This window comes from Calypte anna, chromosome Z (assembly GCF_003957555.1).
Source record: "Calypte anna isolate BGI_N300 chromosome Z, bCalAnn1_v1.p, whole genome shotgun sequence".
In the NCBI taxonomy this organism is placed as follows: domain Eukaryota; kingdom Metazoa; phylum Chordata; class Aves; order Apodiformes; family Trochilidae; genus Calypte; species Calypte anna.
The window spans coordinates 64,226,023-64,243,151 of record NC_044274.1 but is presented as its reverse complement, the minus strand read 5'-3'; the positions used below and the strand labels follow the sequence as shown (position 1 = coordinate 64,243,151).

The 17,129-nt window shown below is 40.5% G+C and overlaps 1 protein-coding gene across 1 annotated transcript in view; it reads right to left on the bottom strand.

Moving 5' to 3' along the window:
- The window catches only part of SVEP1 (sushi, von Willebrand factor type A, EGF and pentraxin domain containing 1), a 125,927-nt gene that overhangs the window by 30,210 nt on the left and 78,588 nt on the right, over positions 1 to 17,129 (bottom strand). The window contains exons 28-36 of the mRNA XM_030467398.1: positions 16,280 to 16,404; positions 11,074 to 11,197; positions 10,328 to 10,498; positions 8,214 to 8,387; positions 5,079 to 5,198; positions 4,180 to 4,356; positions 3,374 to 3,458; positions 2,872 to 3,063; positions 1,667 to 1,834 (exon numbers count right to left, since the gene is read on the bottom strand). Of these exons, the coding sequence (XP_030323258.1) occupies positions 1,667 to 1,834; positions 2,872 to 3,063; positions 3,374 to 3,458; positions 4,180 to 4,356; positions 5,079 to 5,198; positions 8,214 to 8,387; positions 10,328 to 10,498; positions 11,074 to 11,197; positions 16,280 to 16,404 (1,336 nt within the window). The remainder of the gene's footprint in view (positions 1 to 1,666; positions 1,835 to 2,871; positions 3,064 to 3,373; positions 3,459 to 4,179; positions 4,357 to 5,078; positions 5,199 to 8,213; positions 8,388 to 10,327; positions 10,499 to 11,073; positions 11,198 to 16,279; positions 16,405 to 17,129) is intronic.

Below are 17,129 nucleotides of genomic sequence, written 5' to 3'. Positions count from 1 at the left end.
GGCCCTGCAGTACAAGCTTGCTTGCTAGCACCCTGGAAGAACAGGATCCTTTACAAAAGCTGTGATCTACTTCAAAAGGAAAGCATTAAAGCCTACATGCCTGTGAGTGAGGTATCACAGCAAAGGATATCCAAGCACACCTTGTGAATATTGCTTCTCTGTCATCTGCCCATCTAATTACCATTTCTGAACTTCAGTTTTGGTTGAAACTACAACAAACCTAACATTATGCAGTGACAGCCCATATAATCCTTGGAGGAACTACTCAATTATGAAATTGTTCCCCTTTAGAGAAGAAAGAGAAGAAAAGCTGTTAAATGCCTTCTGATACCCACCCTATCAATATATTTTAATACTTGCAAGCAATGAGAAATTTCTTAGCAAGCTAGCCAGGGGTGCTCTTTCTGGTAATGTACATGGCAACTGCCTAACAACTTCTTAAAAAAAACCAAGACAAAAACCTTAAAATTCTTATAAAGCCAATTAAAAAATGAATTCTGAGTAGAAAAAAAGAATTTTACAATGACATTCTACCACATGATTACTGTTAATGTAGTTGTATTTTTCTAATTAGTCTCTGGGATGCAGTGACATCCACACTGCTCACTATTCCACTTAAAAATCTGCCACTTAAACATACAACTGTACAGTCACAGTACCTGTGACTCTCTTCCTCCTCAGTTTTGAAATCTCTATGGTGTTCTTTGACAGAAAGCAAAGAAACTACTGCAAAGTTCCCAGTGACTCTTTCCAGTCACAGGCTGGAAAGGAGTTGTTCAGATTTTGATGGCAATATCTGTAAAAGTGCTTTGTCTTCTTTTCAAAGCCTCATAACTGCATTCCAGAAAGAGAGCCTCTTACATGCCAATGTTTAATATGATCCAGTCTATTCACAGTCATGGACAGCTGTGACTCTCTTTAAATCCTGCTACCTTATCCCATTTACAGTGCTTGCATAGGAGAGAAAAGTAGCTTTTAGAATCATAATACAGTCAAGAAAACAAAATAAGGATGCTTTGATCCAATTATGTGCTAAGTAATACTGTAAAGCCAGTTTATAAGAAAACAGGACTGATCACAGTCTATAAAGATAATCCTGTGCAACGGTTTGTGTGGGATCAGAGTCCAGCATTACTTTCATGTTGACATCATCAAAATAGAGCCTCATCTTTGATGTAATATCATCTGAAACAGTCACTATACTGAGTAGACAGAAATAAAAGTAATGCACAGTAAATTACAAGTCAGAGTTTTATGGAAGCAGTATTTTGAACAGCAGGACAGCTCTCAAAACACAGCAGACAGTTTTCATATAGCCTAAAGAGAAATAGGGAATTTTAATGATCGGGGCCTTGAGTTTACCGCAAGAAGTATTATTTCTATTGTAACCCCACGGGAGATGGCTTCCAATTGAATTGGTCTGTCATTCCCCATGACTCCTCATCATTCTCCTCTTCCACAGTCTATTCAGCTGCTGTGAAACTACTTTAAGAAATATCTATGTCTCATACTAACTTGGCATCCCACAAAATTCTCTCTCACTTATAATTTCCAGAGAGTTTAGACAGAAGCAGTAAAAATTCCTCTTCAGTTACCAAGGACTTATAAAGCAATGCACCAGTTTTACCCATCCTGACTATTAGTCCAGTAGTGTTTGTCTACATACCCTTCTTTACATGTGTAAGAGACTGTGCTCCCAAAAGTAAAGTTATTTCCATTGATGAATGCATCTTTGATGGCAGGAGGGGATCCACAAGAGACAATGTTGCAAGCTGGAGGTGTGCTATTCCACTTCCCTGAAGATGCACAGACTAGTACAGAAGGTCCCTGAAGGCTAAGACACAAACATCATTATTAAAGTTGCCATTTCAGTAAAAAATTGAGAATGAAAGAGAAGCTTTGCTCCTCACTAACTTCCTGGCCTCAGTGGAACCAAAGACAGTCTCTCAGTGACTTCAGTAGTGACCAGAATCTCACCCTGTCTTCATGAAAAGGCACTGCTGATTCTGTCTAGACAGGTAGAGGGAAAGATGTGGTTTGTGTTGCCTATACATCCCAAGTCCATGGTCAAACAACTTCTTGCCATGGATAAAAACACTGCCTAGTTTACTGAAGTACAGATAAGCCCACACTGTGGATTTCCAACTTTACACTACCCTGGACTGCAGCTGAGGTATGCATTCGTATTAACACAATTAAAGCATCCACCTTACCAGCTTGCCTCCATCTGGACGAGGAAACAGTGAAAAATCTCAGACCTAAACCCATCCATATGAAACCATTTATGTCAGAATAAATCTGCTAGAGGTACAAGCAGATATCAGGAGAGGAAGAAACTTGTACTTAAAGTCAGATCCTTGGATATCGCATTATTGAGTTAATTTTTAATTGTGGCAGATTAAAAATGTGCTTCCAATACAATTGCTTACAAATGTAAACCAGAATAAAAGCCTAGAATAAGTAACTGCTACAAAGAGTTCAAGAAAAAAAGTAGTAACTTTCAGAAGGTTCTCTCACCAGAGGCATTGCACAACAACAACTAAAATAATACTGGCTATGTACTAAAGATGTAAGGGCATAATAATCCTTAAGAAAAAAATGAGAATTTTGACCAAAAAAGATTAACTATTTTATATATATTTAAAGTAAGACTTTGAATACAGAGTGAATCCTGAATGACCTTTCTTGAGGGGCTCCGATTTAGGATGACATACAGAAAGTACCTTCAAGTTTTAAGTCAGTCTCTTAACATTCTATTTTAGTATTTTACCTTTCTGAGCAATGATCCCAGCTTTGTCTCTTTCATACATAAGTAAGACCTTCTAGCAAGCATTCTGCCTGCGTTTGGCTGAAGGATGTTCCTGCATTTACCTGTATCCATTGTCACAGGTGTATGACACAGAGGAAAGGTAGGTTGTGCCAGTGAGTGTGTATTTTCCGTTGCTGATATCCTGTGGGCTAGGACAAGTCACCATTTCACAGGATGGGGGGGGATGATTCCAAACACCAGTAGCAAGGCACAGAATTTCCTTTACTCCCACTAAGTTGTATCCATCATTGCATCTGAATTAAAAAAAAAGAAGTGCTATCAAACAGAGTCTTTTATGCACAAGGTATGAAGCCATCCCTCTTCTCTCCTCATCCACACCTGCGTACACCACCTTTTTCTGCAGGGCATAGAGAGGTACTACTGGAGTAAACATACAGTTTTGCTAGTGAATAGCCACATCAATAACCAAATATTTTTCCATTACTTTAATCCCATCTTGCTCCTCTCCTTTTCAAGCACTCTTTCAATCTAGCTATACTCTCATTTATTGCCAGATTCCCAATCAATAATTAATATACCATTTTAAACATACTGAATTCCTACCTGTACATCACTTTATTGTGGTATGTAAAATTCGAGCCCAAAATGACACTGTTCTCTGGAATAACTGGACCACCACAGGATATAGCTTAAAAAGACAGGATCACAAGAGAGGTTGATACAACACAATTAAAAAAGAACAGAAAATCAGAATTTGCTTTGTTTTTGCTAAACAGGTTTGAAGGACTGTAAGGCCCCAGATAACACTGAGTTTTGATGAAGCTATAATGATATTTAGGACTCTTTAGCTGATTTAACCTTGCTGAGAAACTGGACTAACTGGACACAGGCAATTGTAACTGATCTACAAACCACATGCTTTACTGCCAAGAGGACTCCATACCCACCCCTCCCTGTGGACAAAGTAATTGTTTTTTTGACATTTTTCGAGTTTTCTAAAGAAACAGTTTCTTCAATTATAGTATGTATATGTATGTAAGTGCACCAGCCTGTCCCCTGGTTGCTTTTTCTACACTGAAACACAGTTAATGATCTTTAATACATTAAGTTCTCACAAGTTAAAAATGGGAAGCTGAGAAGAAAGAGCCTCTTAATGCTTGCATGAAAATCAGGTAAGTCTATGCCTTTGACACTACAGACAACCTGCCTAAGAAAGTACTACTATGAATATGACAGCTATTTCAAAAGCTTCAGCTGGTGTTTACATCTCTTCAACAACAGAGATTTCAAAACTGGACCCAGATCTACAAGGACAGGCTATCCTTAGTGTAGGCTCTGCACTGCTTCTTCCCTGCTTCTATCTCTCTAACAACACCCTTTATAATATGCATTCTCCCCAGGAATAATACCTTCACAGTATGGTATTGGGTGGCTCCACTCTCCAGACTCCATGCATGTAAGTTTAGTTACTCCTGTCAGCTGAAAGCCTTCTTCACAGGAAAATGTCACTTCACTGCCAACACTGTAAGTGTTCCCATGTAAATGTCCATGATTTGGATTTCCTGGGTTAGGGCACTTCACTGGTTCTGAGGAGGAACAGAGAAACTATCAATAACATATGTAAGTACCAGATTTTATAAATAAGTTGGGAATTTTCTGAAGGAAGACAGAGTACCTGGAAAACACTCATAAGTAGTTCATAGCCTTACCAGCTTCACTCTGTCCTGTGTGTAAATAACAGGCACTGAAGACTCAATGAAATAAGATAACCTTGATATAGATTAGTCCCCTGTAACTGAGTTTGCATTCACTGTCAGAAGTAAACACACCCCACAGTCTTTTTTCCCCTCTGGGAGGAAAATCCTGTTACAGCATGTCCAGCCCTGAGCATTAAATCAGTTCATCTACCTTTTATCCCAACCTATGCCACTGACACCTTCATGCAAATAAAGATTTGCCTAATGTGTCCAACAGGCAGTTCAAGAACTACTCACATGTTTGCATTCAAATAGTGACACGTGTCATGCAGCTTTAATAGTCTTCAGAAAACGTGCTCCACATAAGTGTAAGTGTGTATGTCTCAGAGCAGAATCCAAATGACAGCTGTCTCCACAGAGAGAGACAAGTTCTCAAGAAACAAAAGAAGACACTTCATCACAGCCTTATTCAGGTCAAAGTGACCTGGAGATGAGAAAATACTTCCCCTGCCCCTACCTAGATATCAATTACTATCTTCCAGAGTGGGAAGCAGAATATGGGCCTATACAGAACCTTGGAAAGGCTAGCCTGTTGTTTTTCTTTCCCATACCTGCACATTTTTTACCATCTCCTGTGTAAGGAGGGATGCAAGTGCAAACATAGGATCCGTTGGTGTTGAGACAAGATGCGTGCCCATCGCAGTCTGATCCAACAGCACATTCGTCAACATCTACAAAAAAGAAACACAAAAGAGATATCTCCAGGGTTGTATTTATAAATAAGCATCTGTTTTAAATTTCTGTCTCACTAACTGCCAAAAGGAATGGTTTTCAATAGAACAATTGAAAATCACTCTTACTTCCATCACGTTTTTGATACACTAGTAAAAACATGCAATATTTAAATTAATACCTATGCTTCCTATACAATTTACTATAAAATATTGTGAAACATGAGAAAATCAGAGACAAATCCTATTAATCTTCAGTTAACACTGCTACCAATATTTCTTAGTTTCCAAGTAGTATAAGAATAGACATTGTTACTCATGTGCTGTTATTACTAGTTTGAACAGGCACTGAGGAGAAGGAAATCCTCTGTATCTCAAACTTCCCATCTATAAGACAGGAAAACTTAGCCAAGAGGGAAAATACTGTGAACACAAAAGATGGTTAGAGCCTCTTCTTTGCTTAAAGGAGTTACATTACAGTATGAATGAGAACTGTAGGCAGTTGCCAGAAAAGTTAAAACAGTTAAAAATGTATTAGTTGTTATTATAATGGTTATTTATATTGAAGTAGTGCCTAGAAATGCCAAGCGGTGATTTATACCCCATGTAGCTTGATGCTGTACCACAAAAAACCCCCATCCCTCAATCCAGACTACTTCATATCAGCTTTCAAATCCTGACCGATTACAAAGAACTGCTCTTGGTATGTAAAGAAGGGGCCATAAATTGCAAAGGATCAATTAAAAGTATCTAATTGAGAAATGCTGGCATCAGGGATTATTACTCATTTTTACCAGACTGCTAAGAGATAGAGAGCTGGAAAAAGATGGTTTTATTTAAAAGACCTTCTAAAGGACAGCTGTTGAATCAGGTATACCATGCATATAGCTCGACTTCTTTGCCCATTTCCAGGCAAAAAAGCAATATTGTTAAAAAATAAACAAAATTTACTGAATTGGTGTGTTTATTCTCCACTGCTGAAAATGTGTCTGTCCACTTTGAAAGAGCATTGTTCTCAGAAGGATTTTCTTCCTGACATACAGGAAGAAAACAGCACATTAAAATCAAAACAGCTGCCATTTACACAAGCATCAGGAGAATGTGAAGTGCTACCACAGTAGAAATGAAATGACTGTTCCTCCTGTAATGTCTTGTAAGGCAAGGAAGAGTGGAAGGACACTATGAATAACAACCATAAGAGCATTAGGCATATTATTCCCTAAAGGGCAATTCAGGTCCCTTTTAGGGATATTATTGCCTAAAAGGAATGCCCCAGGGCCTAGGTGTACCAGGCTTTGGTAGCATCTGCCTGGACCATGAATCAGAAAGGTAAAGGATGGGCAGGGTGCCAAGGCTACTTCTTTTCCTTTTCCCGTTGGTCTACTCTGCTTTACGAGAAACACCACAAGCTGGTGGATGAGGAGCAGGTCTTTTCCTTCTCAACATCATGCTCCCTGTTGCACTAGTGCTGAACTACTTGGACAGCCCTAAAGCATCTGCCTGAGCCTGTTCATCTTTAGGTCTTGGTAAAAAGTGCAAAGGAGCAAAGCAAGGAGAGGAACAACCGGCTGGACAGATTGTTTGGAGGTTCTGAAGGAATCCTGAGAGACGTAATGCTATTAAACCAGATGGGTCCCATCCCAAAGTAAATTTTGGCAGAACTAAAAGACTGTTGGCTTTCCTTTTGCTTGTCTTAACTGAAAAAAATTATTTGCTATACTTACATAAAAATTGAGAGTCAAATCAAACATAAATCTTGCTAGATTGTTATCATGCAACTTCCACCTTAGGCATGTTTTGACAGCAGCAATCCAAGTACAATTAATGAGTGAACCCCAGGAGGAAGCTGCTGGAGACCCAGCCCTACAAGAAGAGTTGCACCCAGTGCTCCATACTCAGTACAATGCTGCTCTGTTTAACTTTCAGCTCCTGCAGCTGCATCTGGTACATCAGACCGAGCTGACCAGGAAGTAAGTCATGGTCTGAAAACTATGTGAACTGTGTCCATACGAGCACTCCAAGTCCTCTCCAAGCTGCAGCTGCTTGCTGGCAGGCATGTATGACTGATGAATACACTCCCATAATGTAAGAAGACTTATGGGAAATGGACAAAAGCAATATGCCCATGAAGCTCAGGGAAAAATAGCTCACTGCTATTACAAAGAAGCTGTCTCAACATGAAGGAAATGGGAAGTGGCCTTTGCTTTAGGTAAACAGCTAGCAAGAGTTAAGTGGATCAACTGTTGGCGTAAGTGTTTCTCCCTGAGTTCCTTAGAAGAGTATGTGTGTGTCTTCATGAGTTAGCCATAGCATCATGTGGGGAATTAAACACATGCTTCAGGCCAACATAAAAACCAGACAATTAGACTCCAACTGGTTTCCGCTCACATATTCATTCCTGGCTTTTGGCAATGCCCAGTGTCATGACAGTGAGCATATTACAGAAATACACATTCAAAACAGATTGGTATAGTGTTTAAACAATGTATTGATTGCAATTGATACATTTTTTTTTACTTGTAACTTGCATTTATTTGTATTGTGTTATGCAGTTTTTTTGATATCACTCTGCTAACACAGAAATCCTGCACAGCATCCAACTATCCTTGAATCAAGCATCACAACACCCATGCATGGCCTATTAGAAAGAATCTGGTCAGAGAATATAGGACACTGAAAGTGTGTTGAGACACAGGGAAATGCACAGGTTAGAAGCAGAGAATGCAAGCGATCCAGAGTTAAATGAGCCTGGAAGGAGAGAGGCTGGGAGTGCAATGCAGGATTATTAGGTACAGGATGTGGGACATAACAAGGACTTGCAGAGAAAGGTGCCAGAACATAGCTTTAATTTCACATAATGCTGCACAAGGTATGTCAGAAATGTGAATATTTTGGAGTGTGATATCTGAGATTCTGGTAAGCCTTTGCAATTTCACACTGAAATCCAACTCAAACTCAAGGGCACATAAAGGCAATATTGCAAGCCCATGCAGCCCCAAGTGTAGCACATCTCACCAAGGCAAGATGGTGAAATGCTGTTCCAGCTCCCATTGTCCAGGCACAACATTCTGGAGTCACCCAACAAATAGTAGCCATTGTTGCAGTGATATGTAAGGGCACTGCCAGCAAAAAAGTCCTCAGCTGAATAATATCCATTCTCTAAAGGTGGAGGCACTCCGCAGCTGATTCCTGCAACATCAGTGAAAAAAGGACACAGACATTAGAAGAGCAGACACAGATCACCTTCAAAATAATTACACATGAGAGCCACCACTAGAGATTTCTCTGTAACTGTGGATTCATGTCCACAAGAGGACCTTTTCTGAGATACCTAACTGACTCTGGCCATGAAGGCTTTTGTTTTGTGGGCATCTGTCAAACGACTGAGTAGGACTCTCCAGCTCCTGCTATTCTGCAGCTCTGCGAGAGACATCTATGACCATGATCTGAGCAGATATCCTTCCAGTCACAGGACATTTCTGATGATGAATGCTCCTTGGTGAGTTTCAAGGCAAATGGAAAAGTCAGTTTGCTTCCACAGAGGTTTGTGGTACTTCCCTTCACTGAAAAACCTATCTACCACTACGTGGTTACAGGACTGATCTGAGACAAGGGGGTGCATGAATGATGGAGACATTGGAACACCCCTCACAAATAATGCTGGGCATGACTTTGACTATAGCAAATAAGCCCTCTGATCCATCTGCACCACCAGAAGGCATCACTGTACCTGCATGAAAGAGGTTGCTATTTATTCTAGCAGAGTTGCTTCTGTACATCTTCTCTTCCATCAAAATGACACAAGTTTATTCTAACAGCTGCACAGCTCATCTTTTCAACTACTTGGGCTGAAGCAACTCCTAGCTCCCAAACCATATGCAAGTAATCACACAGTAAGACACTGTGAAGTGTTTCGAGCCTGGGTTATGGAAGCCAAGTACTTGCTGTAAAGTGATAGAACTGAAGACCCTGTAACAAACACAGGCTGTCAGAGAATGGGGACCTGTGGTTTTGAGTGTCCACAGTAGCAGGAAGAGAAAAAGGTGGTGAATACAATGAGCCTGATGTAGTCAGAAGCAGCAGCTTTCCTGTATCACACCTTCCATTATAAACCTGTAGTTCTTTATGTAGAAAACAGCTGCCTTCCACACACTTTCACTCATCAGGTACTTGTGGAACAGGTTGAGAAAGTTCTTGGTCAGTCCTGAGTAAGTCTGGCCCATATTCACTCAGCACACTTGTAGCAGACCAGCCCTGTTCTGTTTGCACTCTGTGTTCAACAGGCAAAACTGCCTGGCCCAATAAATCAGATGACAATACTAACAGGATTCTGGTGACTTGTCACTTCTTAACACTCCAAGGAAGACCAAAGCTGCCTCTGCCAAGCAGAACTTGCTTTTGAGTAAAATCCCCACATGCATGCTATTCTTTAGGCAGAAAATGAGACAAACCCCAAACTGCCAATCAACTTTGGGATCATGCAATATCTGCTTCTGGAGGTAATTTACTATTTTGCTGAAACAAAAAATATAGTTAGCTCCAACACATTCAACTGCAGTCATTTGTAATAACAGCATAGAATACCAAAGGAAAGGAATAAGTAGGAGCAAAATAAAAAAAACCTCATAAATTTGAATGTATACAGCCCAGTTCCTTAAAAGAAATCTTGTAAATTTTGTAGCGCTTCTACATCTTGATGGAAATATCTGCTGCCTCTAAACTGCTTACTTTATAACATACTAATGTTATGTCTTATAACATACTAATGCCAAGACTATTACTTCAAACCAGATGTTCTCACTGACACTTAAAAATCATGGAGATAATATAGCACTTCCTGTGCATCTTCCAGACTCCTGGTGTCACTGGAAAGGGAAGTTTGGAGTATTGGACTGCTGATCCAAATACACTACTTTCTGCTACAGACACTAGAAACTGGTTGAAAAAATGTGGCACAATACTGGGCATAGTTCCTGCTCAGCAAAACTTGAGTTTAGGTTTAAGCATACACTGCAACATGGTTGGATTCAAGTGCATCACAGCTGCAGGGACAAGCAGGCCATGAATAGCAATGGGGTCCAAATAAAACAAGGGTTTCCTAATCCTTCCAGCCCATTGAGACAACTCACTTTCACAACGGGGAAAAGGCCGTGTCCACTCTCCCAGGTTAAGGCAGTGTTGAACAGAGTTTCCCACTATCTGGAAGCCCGGGTCACAGGACAGGCTCACTTTTGACCCTGGCTTCACATCAGCAGAAGAGGCTCGCAGATGCGGTATGGATCCTTGCAAAGATGGACAGTCTGTGGACAAAATACATGCAAGCAGTGAGAAATACAGCTATGTGCTGAAATGAATGAATTTGTTACCTGATTGTTCAAATATGTAAGTTTATCACAGAGAAAACTTTGGAAGTGTTAGGTATGCTACATCCTGCTTAGGATTTGTTCAAAGGGTTTGGAGAATTATCTCAGAATAATTCTGAGAAAAGAGAAAAATCACAGAATATCAGAAAATCACATAATATCAGAAAGGGAATCTGCAGGAAAAGAGGTGGGGTAGGAATAGTTTTTTTAATATAAGCTGATTGTTTTTACAATAAGAGACAAGAAAAAGGTCTTTCTGACCTAACACCATCATCACTCTTTCCCCACCCAAGTTCAGGAAGCAATAAAACCCTGGCAGAGATTCCAATGAACTTTTGTTACAAAACCCTGGAATTCGAGGAATGAAGGACAGAATGTTCTAACTGTCAAATTATCAAAATAATTTATTCAAGGTTAGTAGGGCAAAGGCTGCAGGCTAGCATATTTGACCTCACAAGAGAGTCTTAGAATACTGTTCAGAAAAAAAGGGTTCTAGGAAATAAAGTTCTAACCAGCACAAAATATACTCTTGTAATCTATCTTCACTCTTCCAACAACTCCTGGCAGGAAATCTGGCCAAGCTAGTACATTTCCTTTTTGGAGTTCTTCTGGACAGGATGTTGCCAGAGATTTTACCTATGGATTTAAAACAGTTGATTAGGAACTGTTAGAGGACCATGTAGGAAAAGAATGTAAAAAATCTCCTTTCTACATCTGCATGCAACACTAGAACAAATCATTGAATAAGCAAAGTTCTTTTTGTATAGCACAAGAGCCTTCTAGCTGAACTATTTTTTACTCTGTGCTTACAAGCCAGCTAAATGGGGACAGGCACATACTGAGGCAATACTTGAAGTAATCCTTTTCATAAAAGCAAAGTATAACATCATTGAAACACAATTACTTTTTTTAGCATGAAAGAAAAATGCATTTACTTCTCAAAAATAAGCAGATATGAGAATGTAACCTGAAGAGAAAACTTGATTTTTTTGACAAATGGGAGCCAAAAGGAACTTAATGTTGAAGATCTGCATTCCTCAAACTTTGTTAGCACTGCACCATGTTTAATGAACAGAAAAACAAAAAGCAGAAGGTTAGTAAAATAATTTGTTGGTTCCAGGATGAGAGTTTTGTGAATTCAACGCAATAGGTTGTTGTGTGGGCTCTACGAAACGCTGTAGGCAAGGCCCACTCACACCCATCCTAAAGCAGTATTAGTATTGAGTTCAAGTAAAGCAGTACAGGGCTGTAACTAACAATGAACTGAAATAGAAATCATGTAGGAAAACTAAGGATAGGAGAAAGAAAGGAACATAGAATTAGATCAACGAGTGAATAGCTCGGGAGCAGATCTGATCAAGTATCTTTGATAGAAAAGGTTTTCCATTTAAAACATCATTCCTTTAATGGCACCACCAGGTTGGTTTCTTTTTTTGTTTTTGCATTCTTACTACAAGAAACTGAAATACCAATGTAAATTCTTGAGCTATTTCAGTACCGTATTTTAATGTAAAAAAGTTAAATTCAATAAGGTAAAAATATTTCAGCTTCTTGACTGTCACTCTGAGAATCTATTAAAGACAGTAGCATTATTATACTTCTATCTGGACACCAACAGAAGGAATGTGACGACTAAAACCCCAAATGACACTGCACTTTTAAGGTACTTGGACAACAGTATAAATTATATGCAATAATTATAATAATATACAGGCAAACCCTTGATCTTGGGATGTCCTATAAGTATTCCATTGTGTTCCCTTGGAAAGTGCTCAGATGTCCTAACATATTTAAAAAAGAAGGCTGTCTAGTTCCACTGGATGCTCAGGGAGATTTTTGCTACATGAACAAGTTTTAAAACTGCAAATTAAAGACCAGGGCTTTGGTTTGACTCTGCACTGACATTGCTCACTGTAACTCCAGGAACAGAAAAGAAACTCAGTCCCAGGTGGCTGGGATTAAGGTGTATTATTGGCACTGTTCTCCCCATTGCAATTCTCCATGTCAGGGCAGACATAATCATATCTCAGACGTGGAACTGCTGAAAAAAACATGTGCCCTGAGGAGGACAAATACACAGTAAAGGGATGATTAAGGATTTCCTTTTCTTTAAAAGTATCAGAGAAGGAAGTGGTCCATGGAAAAAAGTTATTCAATTAATACGTTAGCATTAGACTACTGAGACTACTTCCTACTCTTTGGGTCCTCCATGCTGGAGGGTCACCACAGTAATTTAGTGGCAGGGAGAAAGGAAAGTTTCCTTCAGTAGCATGAAAAATGAATTAAGAAGAGCAAAGACAGGCAGCCCAGTGGGCTGTCTACCTCTCAGCACAGTCAGCCTACCCATACAATGCATTCAGGATGGCTTCAGGGCACAGCTAGCAGGCTAGAGAGCACAGGTGTGCCCAGTTCTTGCCAAACAGTTGGGAAATTGCCTTTCTTTCTCAGGACTGTGGCTGGCACCGCGGCAGTGTCAAGCCTGCAGTGGATAAAATCAGCTTCCAACACTGTCCAATTCTCTGTCTTTGTGAGAAAGGAAGGTACATTATGAACCTCTGACTGACTAGTCTTACATTCCCCCTACCTTGAACTCCAGAGAGGCAAAACAGACTCTACTAGAGCCAGCTTAGCTGGAGAAGAGAGCAACCTGCTCTGTTTATTCTGAGACCATTTAAAAGATGTCAGTTCATCCATATGTACTGATAAAAATGGCTTAGGCAATGGGCTGCAAAAAACCTGCAAGAAATCTGCAGGTAAAAATTTCCAGTGTGAGAAAAGCAGGTTTAGGAATCTGCCCTTCCAAGCCTTGTGATGGAGAATGGATGGCCAGAAAGGATCCCACAGTCCCATATAGACAACTTATGCTGTCTACTCAGCAAAAAACAACCAGACTGTTGGTTTAAATATACAAAACTCAAGTGCAAGTGGATGAGCAACTAAAGCACAGAAAGAAAAACCTTAAAGAACAGACTTTCCCTTTACATTATTCACTGAGCAACATATTCTACCACTACCTTTATATATGAGAATAGAATGGTAAGACTTTCTGAATAGTTCCAGCAGGACACAACAGAACTAATAATAATTTTTTTTTAATGCACTCCAGGATATGCTTTGCTATCTGGGCTGCAAGTGCACATTGCCAGATCATAGAGGCATAGAATCATAGAATCTTTCAGGTTGGAAAAGACCCCTGGGATCATGAAGTCCAGCCATCACTCCTACTCTACAAAGTTTTCCCCTAAACTATATCCCCCAACACCACATCATGTTGAGCCATCATCACCAACACCCTAAGTCATCCTCCTCAGGGCTGTTCTCAATCCCTTGTCAGCCTAGACTGTATTTGTGCTTGGGATTGCCCCCACCCAGGCATAGGCTCTTGCACTTGGTCTTATGGAACTTCATGAGGATGGCATGGGCCCACTTGTAAAGCCTGTCAAGGCCCTGCAGGATGGCATCTCTTGCCTCAGTGTGTCAACCACACTACACTTGTTGCTGCTGTCATCAGACTTACTGAGGGTGCATTCAGTTTCACTGTCCATGTCTCCAACAAAGATCTTAAAGGACGCCAGTCCCACTACTGACCCTTGAGGGATGCCACTTGTCACTGGTCTCCATTTGGACATTAAGCTATTGACCACAACACCTTGAGTGACACCAGCCTGCTAATTCCTTATCCACCAAGTGGTCCATCTACCAAATCGGTGTCTTTCCAAATCTGAGACCAGAATGTCATACAGGACAGTGTCAAAGGCTCTGCACAAGTTCAGGTTGAGTACATCAGTTGCTCTCCCCTTGTCCACCAATGTTGTGACCCCATTGTAAAAGGCCACTGAATTTTTCATCATGATTTATCCTTGGTGATGCCATGTTGGTTGCCACCAAAGACCTCCTCATTTTCCATGTTCCTAAACAGAACCTTCAGGAGGATTTGCTCCATGATCTTGCCAGGCACAGAGGTGAGACTGATGGCCCTGTAGTTCCCCGGGTGGTCCTTTTTTCCCTTTTTGAAAAGAGGACTTATATTTCCCCTTCTACAGTCAGTGGGAACTTCACCAGTTTGCCATGACTTTTCAAATATGAGAGACAGCAGCTTTGCAACTTCACCTACCAGGAGCTGAAGTTAGATCTCATCAGTTTCCACAGACTACACATTTTCAGGTGGTCTCAAACCTGCTCTTCTCCTACAGTGAGTGGATTTTCCTTCTCCTAGTCCCTGCCTTTGCCTTCTGCAACTTGGGTGGTGTAGCCAGAGCCCTTGGACGTGAAGACTGAGTCAAAAAACTTGAGTACCTCAGCTTTCTCCGTACCCCATGTGACCCGTGTGACGAAGTCTCCTCTTTCCTTATCGACAGTGCCCATATTTTTTCCTAGTCTCCCTTTCATCACTGACAGAGCTACAGAGGCTTTTCTTGTTACCTCTGATGTTCCTGGCTAGATTTAAGCTTATCTGTGCTTTAGCTTTCCTAACCTGATCCCTGTCTGCTTGGACAATTTCTCTGCACTCTTCCAAGGCCACCTGCCCCTGCTTCCAAATTCTGTAGACAAGAAAAATGGGAAATTCAACACAAACACATGGGAAATAAAATATCCTGAATGATATAAATTGAGCACAACTTGGAGAGGGAGCAGCTCTGTGGAAAAGCACCTAGGGGCTCTGGTTGGCAATTACCTGAGTACCAGCCAGCTGTGCACGATGCCAGTAATGAGGATCAATAGCATCCTTGGCTGTGTGAATAGGCCAGAAAACCAAAGATGGGATTTCCCCCTCTTTTCAGTGCTTATTAGACCACATTTAGATGCAAATGCATTCTATTTTGGGCTTCTCCATACACGAAATACATTGACAAGGTGGAGCAAGTTCAGGGGAGGGCATCAAAAAAGTGACAGGCGAGCATCTGCCCTATGAGAAGAGGCTGTGGGATCAAGGGTGGTTCAGTCTGGAGCTAAGACAGCTTTGGGGACACCTAACAGCAGCCCATGGTAGCTATGGGGGGGTCATCAAGTATGTAGTCAGGCTCTTCACAGTAGTGCATGGTGGCAGACAGAAACATTAGTCATAAACTGAAGAGGGAGATCCCAACTAGACAGAAAGAAAAGACATTCACTGAGTACTGAAGCTTGTCTCCAAGAGTTTAGGGATCACTGTCCTTGGAGATATCTTATGATGTCCATTCATTTTTAACTCTGAAAGTTTAGTGCCAAACCTTTATTTTTGGTACCTGAATAAAATTATACTGCCCATTCAGACTTTTCCTGGGACTACAATAGCTCAGATTTTTCATAGTGTCTAATGTACTGACAGAAATTGTGATGTCTCCTCTCTGAAGTTTTACTGGTGCTTTCATCCAGTAGGGTGAGGGAACTATTATATGTAAAACAAGCCCGGGTCTTGTTTCATTGGGTTTTCTCCCTCTTCTAACAGGACTGCCAGCTTTTCTATATGCCTCAAGTTCTCTTTTAAAGCTACATAATACAGCAAAGCTCAGTCAAAATAGAAGGCAACTTCAACGTGTTGCCTACCCAACCTAGCTTTGCTTAAAGCTATTCTATTTACTATGCTAAGCTTACTATCCTAAGTCAGAGTTTCATCTGATCTCCACTGACCTTTTTGGGAACAGAGTTCTTCTATCCAGTATCCTAATTTGGAATGACTTTTAAAATGTTCATCCTACACTTGGAGCTCTGTGCTCTGTCACTGCAGTAAGCACTTACCTGCTGTGGAGACAGGACATGGTCCCAAATGTTGAGCTGGCTAATGGAGCCCACAAAAGATTCAGCTGGGTTGAATCCTTCTCCTTTCTGATCTTGCTCTTGACCCAGTACAAGTGCACCACCACCTAAACTCAGATAGAAATAGAAGAGGGCAAGGAAACAAAGCCTTACATCAAGGATCCCCATAAGAAGATTAAAAACTAAAAAAACTTTTGCTAAACTAAGTCAGTTTGCTTTGCTAAGTTTATCTCTTGCTTTGTAGTGAAAGAGACCAGCCCCGTTCAACCAATTCTCTAAGGAAACTTCTGTGAAACTTTATGCCAGATTCAGGTTAGTGAGTATAACAATTTGGAAGTGACTTTCAAATATGCATGAATGCTAAACTCATGCTTATGAGAGCAGAAACTTCACATGGCTGCTTCAAGAATGGTATTTGGTCTAGCTCAGTATTTGAAGCATATTACCAAGCAATGCAAAATGCATTTTTGAGCAGGCAGAGCATATTTTACCGTGCTAGCTAGCTTGCACTTCCTGCTTTAAAGAAAAACTTAAAAAATTAGGTCAAACAAATTTGATTCCAAACCCTCAGAAACACGTTGATTAAAGAGTCAATGCTCTGACACACCATACAAGCTAAATTTCCTCTTCTTGACCAATAGCCCAGATGATGAAGACATGACTTTTCTATGTCCCAGGGCATGTGGGGAAAGGAAAAAAGTAATGGAGACTGCTCACTTTCAGGTCTTGTTTCAGGACATAACTCCAGTGCAGTATGGAAAGACACAGACACACTGTGGAAATATGAAAAGGTGCTACACTCTACAGTTTTTAACTGTTCTTTTTTTTAATA